The following is an 11,674-nucleotide window of genomic DNA, read 5'->3' on the forward strand; positions in this document are numbered from 1 at the left end:
GTGGAATGTTATCTCATGTAAACCAGAAACGAACTGATCAAGTGCCCACATCAGTGTATGGGGATAAATCATTTTACATACATTGTGCCACACACTGGAAAGACAAAGCAATAATAAAAGCAGAAAGAAAAAAAGTAAGGATTCTCTGTAGGTTAGGTTTTTATACAGTGAAGACATGGACATTACAGAAGGTATGTAAGATGTTGTACTTGACTAGCAACTAAGAAAACTTAAGAGTATAGATTTTTCCAGACCACCGTGATGTTCTGTGGAAGAAGTGAAACCAGAAACTCAGATACCACCTGTAATTCCTGTTAGATCTTCCACAACACTCTCTATGTCCATTTTGTCAGTTATTTACTATATGTTTTGTGCAATTAAATGGTAAATTAAGAAGATACAGCATCTCCTGAAATAAGTGAACCTTCAACCCAGCTATTTCTGAACAGAAGTTGCCTAAAGGAGGATCAGTCCATTAGGCATTATGTATCTGGCCCTTGGACTGTATATATCTAAGGAAACAGTTCTATGGCAAACATAAGAATACTAGAACTGATGAAGCAGTATTACTCAGGACCTCAAACCTTCACTTCCGACAGGCAGACTGCACCCATAAGGAGCTGCTGAATGTAAATGGGTCACAGTTTTCATATCTTTAACATCTGTCATTTTTACCCAAGAAAGCACATCAGGGGCAAGAAAATTAATTCCCCAATTGCTGTCAACCGTGTTAGGGAACAGCAATAAACAGCTTACTGTAAGCCTCTAGCTACGATAAAATTGCTGTCAATAAAGTGTGGCTGATATGGTTCTGCTGTGCTAGAAGAGATTCTTTGGAAGTGAGAATCTGAAATGGAAACTAAAAAGATCCTCCCTTGTTCTTACATACAAAAGAACATTATCACAAAATTCCAATAGTGTTAAACTCTCAAGATCCAGTTTTCACTCACATGCGTGGCACAAATTTCTTAGCATATGTGAAACTTTGGCTTGGGACACATGAAACTTCAGTGATTCTGACAAAAATCTTTTGCGTGGGAAATGTTTAAAGAGAAATGAAGCTTACTAAGCTTTTACTCTCTGTATCTGTATACAGATAGAAACAAAATGTTTCTACTCGAGTTTAGCATGTCTACATTCACGATTAAAAATGGTATTATAGCTTAGGGTTATGTTCAGATTCCCATTATAACCCCCAGTTTTCACATGCTCTTAACTTTCTAAAAAATTCTTCTTTTCAGCTGAAATTTTCCATGCTTGGTCTCAGCTCAAAGATGAATTTCTTTAGACAGTTGAGCAAAAATCTGTTAACCTATTTTTCAGTTATACAACAATAGAAAAAAATACACGGTACATTTTCACAATTTCTGATTTTTAGTGTAAATATACAAATATACAGAAGTAGAAACCAATTAAATTTTACATGCAGGACACTTTTCCAGGTGACTAGTCCTCTCCCAAGACCAAAATCCATGCTAACACATAAACCAATTTAAGCATACAAAATCAAAAACAGAATTTTATTTTTTATTTATACTAAGAGGTAAAACAAGGCCACTAAAAATAATACCACACACAGAATTGTGGAATGCTATGGTTACAGAATTTTAATATTTGCAGGTGACGTAAGCTCTGCACTGCTGTTCCAATGCAGATTTCCATCAACTTATGCACCTTGAAATTGCCAGTCTCAGCATATCAAATTAGGAGTCATTAATGTTTTCAGCTTTTCTTTCCTCTTACATAAACCTAAACTTACAAATTTAAACACTCCAGAGTAAGAACATTAATTACATTTTCCACATAAAGCTTAAGTTATGTGCATTGATCAGTGGGATCCTGGCTACTTATTCCTTGATCGGGCAAAAAGTCCATTGACTGAAAAAGCAGTAAAGCAACCTTCACAGAATTTATGTTATTGACTTTAAGATTAAAAATATACTTTAATATGGAATGCATTTAATGTGTCAGTCAAGCCCCAAATCCTTAATTTCTGCCATTAGAGCACAGAAATAAATGGACCGTGTTAACATATATTTAGCTTTCCTGAATCTACTAGAACTGTGCACATTTCCAAAATTTATAAATTATCACCTTGATTCAGAAAAGTGCTTATAGTGTGCTTACAGCTGTCTTTCTTGAAGACAACATCTGAAGTAATTTGGCTACTTCAGTCCCACCACTTTAAATGAAAGTTAAGCACATACCTAAATGCTATTTGATTAGGAATGAAGACTGAAGGTTTTGCCCGTAACCCATACTGATACATATTTTTAAACCTGTGTTATTTGTCACTGCTGTGCTTTAAATCTGATTAAATGAAGTTGTTATAATTTAAAATTGGGATAACCACAGTAAATTTGCCCTAATTTCTTTTCTTATTTAATCTATTGTTAATCTAATGACATTGAGTAGGAGTTTTTGTCTGTTTATTTGCTTTTCAAAAGAAGTATTTCATACAGAAGAATACATGTCGTCGTCTTCTCTATTTCTATATAGCTTTTTGGTGTAATGACTTAGTAATTTGAAGTACATTTTAAAGTTCAATCAAATACTGAAAAGAACACTGATTGGGAAGCCTGCATAGATTTCAGTATTCTTTATGAGTCATAACACTCATTTTGGAAGCTTAGCTATATGAGCTGGTGGTATGCAACACCCTTTCCATACTCCTAATTATGTGAATTAGCATTTAGAACAATCCCAAGTTCAAGTATTCAAAAATGCTCCTTTCAGAGCATCCACCAGGTTTACTGCAAGATAGGCACTTGAAGGAGGCTTTGGTTTTTATACTGGGTAGTTGTGAAACATCAGTCTGTGCAATTCAAAGTTACATGTGAAGACTTAACCACAGAATTTCCACTAAATGTATTGATGTTTGCACAGAAACTGCCACCAAAAAAACCAAAACAAAACAAAAAACCCCAAAAAACCCCACACACCAAAAAAACCAGGCACCTAAGAGATTTTTATTGAACAATATATTTTTTAATTCAAATTTTTTGACTTAGGACCCAGTTCTAACAGATTTCTGGGGCCAAACTCCCATCAAAAGTAACAGGATTTTGCTTGAATCAAGTCCAAGTGCGGACTTAGGTTTTACCTCTTTATTAATATATCTGCAAGATACATTGCATGTATATTTAGCTTGGACTCAAAAAAACCTGTAAGTAAAAATAGAGAATGCTAGTATTTTTCAGATATGTATTAAACCTATATTTCATGTTTTCCTATTATAACATCCTCCACAACAATTCCTGCACTCTTTGCAAAACACATCAAGACAATTTTCTGAATATATGTGTAATTTAACACAATTAACATTAGATCCAGAGAAATTAGTTACGTTAAACCAGAAGAAAACAGTACAGTGGCACAGAACTAAGTGTTGTTTCCTACAGGAAATTTTAAAAATGTTTTTCAGATGCTGTGGCATTAGCATACACTACTATCCAATAAGATTTTAAGTTTGAATACTTTGCTTAAAGACCATAGTCTATCACAAATATTAAAAAAAAAAAAAAAAAAAAAAAAAAAAAAAAAAAAAAAAAAAAAAAAAAAAAAAAAAAAAAAAAAAAAAAAAAAAAAAAAAAAAAAAAAAAAAAAAAAAAAAAAAAAAAAAAAAAAAAAAAAAAAAAAAAAAAAAAAAAAAAAAAAAAAAAAAAAAAAAAAAAAAAAGACCTATGAAGGTATATTTAACTCCTGTGCCAACGAATATTAGCTAAGATGCATCCTAATTTCAGGAATTACAGACAGAAAAGACACTACTGATGATTACTACCATTACTGGCTATACTCCTCCAGCCAGAACTGAAAAGGAAGCATGAAAAGGTTATGTCCTGTAACACTCATCATTGGGAGAAAAAAAAAAAAAGTCACTATCTCTTTCCTTACATAATAAAAATACACAAGCCCAGTTTAGATAACTGTCTACCTAAGACTTACATTTTCAGTTATATATAACAATACAGATTTTGCAGGAAGCAATCCAAATCATATCTGCTGATTTCAAAAACTATTCACAAGACCTCAGAGAAATGTGAATCAGGTCCGTATACAGGTATAATGACTGATATTATTGCTATTATTATTATTAAATGGACACCAGTGTATTTAATGTAATGAACACAGGTAACTGTGGAAATATTGCCTAGAGTTTTTGTTTGGGTGTGGGGTTTTTTTCCCCCTTATGTTCAATATCACTGTCCAGAGTTTATATATTCTATCAGGTAAATAATTTTTGGGGTCTTAACTGCCTCTAGATACTACGGAGGGTTAAGTCTAACATTCCCAATTGAGTTTGGAAAGCTAATTTAAGCTAAATCAAAATCATCACAGAAAAGAAAAGGAATGTGTGGTTTAGGGGTGTTATATTTTGTAACTAAAACTGGGGAGAAAACTTCAGCTGAGTAACCACAGATTACACAGAGTTCTTCTATAAATTTTTCGGGATTTTTTTAAAATCAGTTCTTTTTTAACTTAAGCTGACAGTATAAGTATTGTGCTGTGTAAGAGCCTGAAGATGTCTTGAGGAGTATACCCTTCTTTAAAGTCCTTTAGAAGACTAAGGTTTTGTGAGATTCTTCTGTGATGTTTTCAGTGTCTCGTAAGTACGAGTTGGTTTAGAGCAGTTACTTTAATAAAACTGCCTCAAAAGTGCTTGTTTTACTCTTAGCATCTTGTTAGTGTGACACCTTACAGAAACCCAAAGTCAAGACATAGTCCTGGGAACGTCACAGTCATCTCAGATAAGGCTAATGCAACAGCAAGAGGATGACTTTACCTAAACTTGGCTACTGTCAAAATCTTTCTGCAAAGACAAGCCTAAACGTGTCTCACTTGATTCCCAAGGATTCACATCCCTAATAAATTCAGAGAAAACACCATCACTTGGAAGGTACTGCGCCCGCAAGGAACACGGACGCGACTCCCCAACAACCCGACCGAGTCTCTGCGGCGAAAGCGGAGCACGGAGGAAGCCGCCTTTCAAAGACGCAGACTTAACTACTGACCACTCCAGTGCAACTACCATTAAATAAAAGGTTCTTTGGCTGGAATATCAGCTCGATCTTTCCCTTCCCTTCCCCCCCTCCCCCCCGCCCCACTCTTTCCCCTCCCCACCACCCTCAGTCCCCCGTTCCTCCCCCAGTTACTGCAGGGCTGGCGCCGGGCCAGCGCGGGCCGCGCGGTGCCTCAGCGCCATCTACGGGCGGCGCGGCCGCTCCCGCGGCAGCCACAGACAAGCACCCATAAAATAAATTAGACAGCACCGCATTTAAATCTTTATTAGCAAGGAATTATTAGAAGACCTAAGAAAAAAAAAAAAAAAACAACCACTTATGCTGGATTTGGTTGAAATATGAGTCTCTCAACCTCCTAATCCCTCTTCATATGGCGTGTTTCACAGTTTAAAATGAGCTATGACAGATCGCTTATGCATTACTAAGATGAGAAAATATTTACAATAGACTGACTTTCCCCCCCCCCCCCCGCATAATTCAGATGTATTAAGAGAAAGCATTCCTTTCAAAAGTATGTTTTGGCCATTTTTTAAAATATGCAGCAAACTGCCTATGCAATACCAACTTTCATCTATTACAACAAAATCATATTGAACTCAAACAGAGGAAGACTTCTGTATGGCTTAGTTATATCCTACCAATAAACCACGTGCTTCACTGATGCAGTAGCTTGGAAATTTGGCTGCATTTGTAAGGGAAAAAAAATCACAAATTCACCCCTTTATTAACACTAACTTATCAAGGTTCCAAATCAGCTTGAACTGTAAAAGAAACTCAAGCCAACTCACTTCGAGATTTCAAACAGAATGTACATATCCCTTCAATCTTGAAACAGTCAAATATTCTCACTGAAATTTAGCATATAAGGGAAAGAGTTCTTCCATAACTTTTACATTTGGACAGTCAAGTACTGGGGAGAAAAAAAAAAGTTTTCAGTTTTGTTTATGCACATGTATGTGCACATGCAGAGAGGCATAGTATATTCTTAACAATAATTATTCTTCAAAACCCAAAGTATCAGATGCATTTTGCAAACACATGGTTAAGCCCCAGGCAAAGGATAAAGGGGTCAAGGGTTTTTTTTATTTGTTCTTGTTTTGGTGTTTTGATTTTGTTGCTTGGGGTTTTGTTTTGTTTTCCTTTTTTTTTTTTTTGTTCCCCCCATAATGTTAACTAAATTAAATTAGACTGAAACAAAAAACACCTCACAACACAGTGGCACTTTTAATACTGGTTGATCGGGCACTTGTATGCAGTACTTATAGACCAGTAAAAGTGCTCGTTTACCTGTCTGGTGTGTAAGGGGCCCTTTGTCTTGAAGCCTCCTTGGGAACTGCACTCTGAGGCACTGAAGTGATCTGAACTAGTGGAAGAGCGTTTGGAAAGGGTGTCACAACCACCAACAAAGGTGTTGTCCAACGGGAGTTCCTGAATCACATGGTGCTTTTTCACTGAAACTGGAGTGTCAGGTTTGAGATGAAAAGCAGACTGCGGAGAGGCAGATTTGTAATGCTTGGCAAGATCAGGACTGTTAGGCTTAAAGGTTGTTGGTGGTGCTGTGCCCCAGTCAAATCTTCCTATACTTTGCTCCTCCAGCTCTGCTGGAAGGCTTATTGTCCCGTTGATAGGTTCATGAACTGCATCATCAGGTTTGGACTCCTCAATGGTCACAAAGTTCAAAAGAGAGCTCTTTGGAGATTTCCTTTTCTTCCTTTTCTTTTTCTTGTTTTGCTTGTTCTCCTGATTGGGAGACATCCACTCAGCACCTTGCTTGCTCCTCTGGGCAGCTTTGAATCTGGATGCATGTCGACAGCGAACAAGAACTGTGACAAATATCACCACTATGACAACCATGGCACCTGCCACAATAGCAATCATGATCGTGAGATAGTCCTCGTTTTGGTAGGGTTGGCTGCTGTCCCCTATGTTCCGATCCAGAGGTGTTTCCATAGTCCTGCGTATCAAGTCATAAATATAAGAGGCATTTCCAGCAGTATCATTTACATAGAGAAATACAAGCACAAGAGTATGCAGGGATTTGGGATAACCCAAATCACTTATGTTGACAACTAGGCGATGCAGCCCCACATCATTAGGAGTTGGTTTTTCTTCCAGAGTGATATTACCTGTCACTGGATCAATCCGAAACAAACCCTTGTTATTGCCGCTTACAATTGTGTACTTCAGCTCAGCGTTCATGCCAGTGTCTATATCCACAGCGAAGACTTCGGCTACCACCGATCCTGGAATCGCTGAGAGTGGCACTAGCTTAAAAGAAGTATTAGAAGGTGGGTAGATGACAACGGGGCTATTATCATTAACATCCATCACATTTATGGTTACTTTTGCTGTAGAAGAGCGAGGAGGTTGCCCTCCATCCACTGCTTTAACATCAAAGGTGTAAGAGCTCTGCTGTTCTCGATCAAAGGAAACATTGGACTTTATAACTCCGGAGTACGGATCCAGCACAAAGTTTTCATTGTCATTCAGGATGGAAAGGGTCACTGCTTTATTTTCCCCAGCATCCGCATCAGTCACTGTGATCACCCCCACTGTGCTATACTTTGGCAAGTTCTCTGATACGAAAAACTGGAAATGATTATGAGTAAATTTGGGACTGTTGTCATTTTCGTCCAACACAGTAACAATTACAGCTGCTTGACTCTGCAAAGGAGGGGTGCCGTTGTCTCGGGCTGTAACAGTGAAAATGAAACGCTCCTGCTCTTCTCTGTCAAAAACTCTGGAGGCTGTCAAAACTCCTGTCTTTCGATCCAGATCAAAAAAGGAGGCATTAGGACCAAGCTGATAAACAATGTCTGCATTTTTCCCACTGTCTTCATCTGTGGCACTAATAGTTGTTAAGTATAGACCACGCCGGTTGTTTTCAGAAACTGACAGCTCAATTACAGGCTGGCTGAAAATCGGAGGGTTGTCATTTTCATCCTCCAGCTTAACTCTTACCAGGGCAGTCTGGTTCAAACTGGGCTTGCCAGAATCAGAAGCCACAATTTTAAAGCTGAATTCTTTGGTGCCCTCATAGTCCAACAAAGAAGAGGTCTCTAACAAGTACTGGTTGTCGTAAACTGCTTTCAGGTGGAAGGGAACCTCTCTCTCTATGAAACAGATCACTTTGCCATTCACATCAGTGTCCTTATCTGAAACTGTAATTAGGGCAATCTTTGTATTGATGGGATCTTTCTCAGATAAGTACACTGTGCCGTTGATGGGACTTATTATGTACCTGAGGTCTATGTTAGGAGGGTTATCGTTTACATCAGTGACATTGATGGTGACAGTTGCTCGGGCTGGTGTAGAGCTACCATCACTAGCCAGCACTGTCACTTTGTGAATAGCAGTCTCTTCTCGATCTAGGGACCTCTGAACTGTAATCAGCCCTGTGGTGTTGTTTAAAGCAAAAAATCTTTTGGTTGCAGGGGCGACTTGGGCTCCAAAAATATATCTGATTTCTGCATTGCTTCCTATATCTGCATCTGTAGCGTGAAGCTGAATTACAGAGGTGCCTACAGGGGCATTCTCTGGTATATGGACCTCTACTTGACTTTCTTTAAACACTGGCCTGTTATCATTCACATCACTTACTGTGACTTGCAGGATAGCTGTGCTGGATTTCTGGGGGGTACCTCCATCCTCCACTTTGATTTTCATCACGTAGGTGTCCTTTTGTTCTCTGTCCAAGTTCTGCTGCACAATCAGCTGAGGCCATTTCTCTCCTTCTGGAGTTTCTACAATATCCAGTCCAAAGACACTCTGCCCATTTAACAACTCATAGTGCTGCACACCGTTGAAACCTGTGTCAGGATCTGTTGCTGATGGGATTGGAAAGCGACTGTTGATCAGAGTGTTTTCTGGGATGGAGATATTTATGACGGGGGATGGAAACATAGGTGCATTGTCATTAGTATCCTTTACAATGATTTTTATTTTAATCAGCCTAAAAAAGTCATTAGGGAGAATCACCACTTCAAGTTCAAAGAAACACTCATTTTCTTCTGCATAGGAAGCTCCAGCACAGAGTTTTTCTCTGTCTATTCTGTTAGATGTTGTAAAGATCTCCCCCGTGTTACTGGACACTTTGACCAGAGGTGCATCCCCCGCTTTAGACACCAGTCTGTAGACAAGGCTGGCACTGGTCCCTGTGGCAGCATTGATATGAGAAATGTTCAGGTCCTTTGGTATGTTCCCTATGGGTACGTTTTCAGGCAGCTCCTCTCTAATAGTGTAAATAAGTTCTTGAGCTAGAGCAGAATCCAGCCTTAAACAGGCAATCAGAGCAGCCAACAGGTAAAAATCCCTCAGGTCCATGATAATGTTTTTATTCTCTTTTCACGGATTTTAGGACTTAAAGGTTTCCAGAGCGGAATGATGAGTGATTTGCAAGAGGAGGCATGCATGGACTGCAGGATGCATTACATCTCATTTCTTATTTGGAGACATCACTGTCAACACAACCACACAGAACAGCATTATTGGTTTTTTTAGGCATGATAAATCCACAATCTCCAACTACTACTTGTTTTTGCAATGCACGCTTCCAGCAGTACATTTTCCTACTGCTGCCTTTTACAAGCAACCGTCTGGACAAATGCACCAATATCCCATCAGCTGCATTTGCACAGAGCGCGAATGAAAATAACTACTTGCAGGATTAAGGGTAGCTACCATTTCGACACGTACTTTCTGAATAATTTCTTTGTACACCGTGTAATCCATAAGGTGCATTCCCCCTCTACCCTCCTCCACCCAGTCATTTGGTGCAAGTAAAAAACCTTCCCGGACTACTTCTGGATTCCAACTGCTGTGTCAGCTGCCAAATGTAATTTGTTGTTTGCTTCCATACATATTTTTTAGCTCTTGCTAACCACATTTTTCTCAGTGCCCTGTGTCCTGCATCCCCCTCTAAAGCCATCGTACTGGGAAATAACCACCCGGACATGCTGCTGCTGCTGCAGCAGTCGACACTGGCTACTTCACATCCTTGTTAACTGATGAGACAATAACAGGACTTAGTTTCTTACGCTCTCAGCTCAGTGTTTCCTCTCCAGATGTCGGATACTTCTCCTTCTGTTTAATAACCGAAACTTTGTTTGTTTTTAAACATAGTCTAAATCAGGAGGCTGGAAATTCCAAATGCAACCTAGGGGCAGGAAGCATATTTACGGCGGGGGGGGGGGGGGGGGGGGGGGGGGTAGGGGAATATACATTTTCTGACGACATGAGAAGGAAAAAAGGTGCAGCCTTTCCCCATTGACACCGATCTCCCTTCAGGATAATGTTAGTAGCTGCCATACATAAATACTGCAGACTAATAATGCAGGTGGGGAAAAAAAAAAAAAAAAGCGACGGACAGACTTCTGTTTGCATGCACTGCTAACCGCGAATTACCAGGGTGCAAGGCTGCCGGCACCTACAGTTTGACGGAACTGGGCAGTCCCTGAGCACTAATCTCATCTGCATTAAGCTGCACGGGAACTGATGCCCGTGATTACTTCCAGCAGAGTAATGCAGGTAGGGATGCAGAGACAGCGACTAGGTGAGCCTTTGCCACCACCATCAACTGAATCCCAAACACTGATTCTTTCCCTAGCTAAATATACTGCGTGTTGGCTTTTTGTTTTTTCTTTAAAGGAAATGTATCCCAGTGTAAAGGTAACTTTGCACTTACGTTAGTTGTCTACCTTTGACGATCTGCTGCAGCTAAGCAATGATCTGTTCCAGCAGATACAGCACAATGCATCTGGTAAACCACCAGTTTTGGAGAATTCAGCAGCAGCCAAACGCTTCGTCCTCGAGATATGTGTTGCTTCGGGGTGGCAAATTAGCAACTCCAGGGAACAAATTTACAGTTCTGTCGTTAGTCATCCTCTCCACGTTTCATTCCTATGAAGCGGCGATCCTTTGGGTGTCTAACGGGCACGCAACAACCCAAACAAACAGCAAGAGAAAAATCCGGTGCACTTCTTAAAGGGGGGGTATTTTCCACTCTGCACTGCACACCATTCCCATCCCTCTCTCGGCAGAGGAGAGGCAGCTACATGAAGTCTGCAACTTCTGACTGGAAATGGCAAGAGTTGATCTGGCGGTGCTTCTCTTCTCCCTCTTTAGCTTTGGGGTGACAGTTGCCCATTAAAAAAAAAAATATTAAAAAAATCCTAATAGGTTATTGCTTTAGTGACGGGAGGAAGCGGCGGCGCTTTCCCTTTTCCCTCCCTTCTTCCCTCCCTCCCAGCCTCTCTCCTTCACAGACGCTCTCTCCTTCTCCTTCTCTCTCTCTCTCTGAACTGAAATTCTTGATATAACTCTCAATAAGCCCAGAGGGAGGGTGGGAGCGGTGCGAGGCCACCCCTCCCGCCGCTCCGCATTGGCCCGCGCCGGCGGGGGCGGTGGCGGCGGAGGCGGCCCCGGCATTGGCCGCCGGGCACGTCGCTCCCCGCCCGGCCGGGCGGCGAGAGGGCTCCGCGGGGCGCGGAGGGGACTGGCGGGGGGCGAAGGAAAACGGCGGGAGAGGAGAGCGGAGTGGCACAGCGGGAGCGGGGGGCGAGAGAAGGACGGCGGCAGGCGGGGGTCGCGGCCACCCGGTCTGCGGGCGGGCGCGCGCTCCGCGGTCGGGGGCGCAGCGCACCGGGGGGGGGGGG

The 11,674-nt window shown here is 40.7% G+C and overlaps 1 protein-coding gene across 4 annotated transcripts in view; it reads right to left on the reverse strand.

The window, feature by feature from the left end:
* PCDH9 (protocadherin 9) overlaps positions 1 to 11,300 on the reverse strand; it is a 181,908-nt gene extending 170,608 nt beyond the window's left edge. For 2 of the 4 annotated variants that reach the window (XM_027889557.1, XM_027889555.1), the window contains exons 1-2: positions 10,705 to 11,300; positions 6,309 to 9,478 (exon numbers count right to left, since the gene is read on the reverse strand). In XM_027889557.1, coding sequence (XP_027745358.1) covers positions 6,309 to 9,344 — 3,036 coding nt within the window. In that variant the 5' untranslated portion in view covers positions 9,345 to 9,478; positions 10,705 to 11,300. Of the gene's footprint in view, positions 1 to 3,690; positions 3,811 to 5,488; positions 9,479 to 10,704 lie in introns of those variants that run through there. The other 2 variants (XM_027889556.1, XM_027889554.1) reach the window with 2 other exon arrangements.
* Between the last annotated feature and the right edge of the window lie 374 nt (positions 11,301 to 11,674).

Source organism: Empidonax traillii, unplaced genomic scaffold, assembly GCF_003031625.1.
Source record: "Empidonax traillii isolate 1590-97213 ecotype Southwest subspecies unplaced genomic scaffold, ASM303162v1 scaffold265:size1167950, whole genome shotgun sequence".
Lineage (NCBI taxonomy): Eukaryota > Metazoa > Chordata > Aves > Passeriformes > Tyrannidae > Empidonax > Empidonax traillii.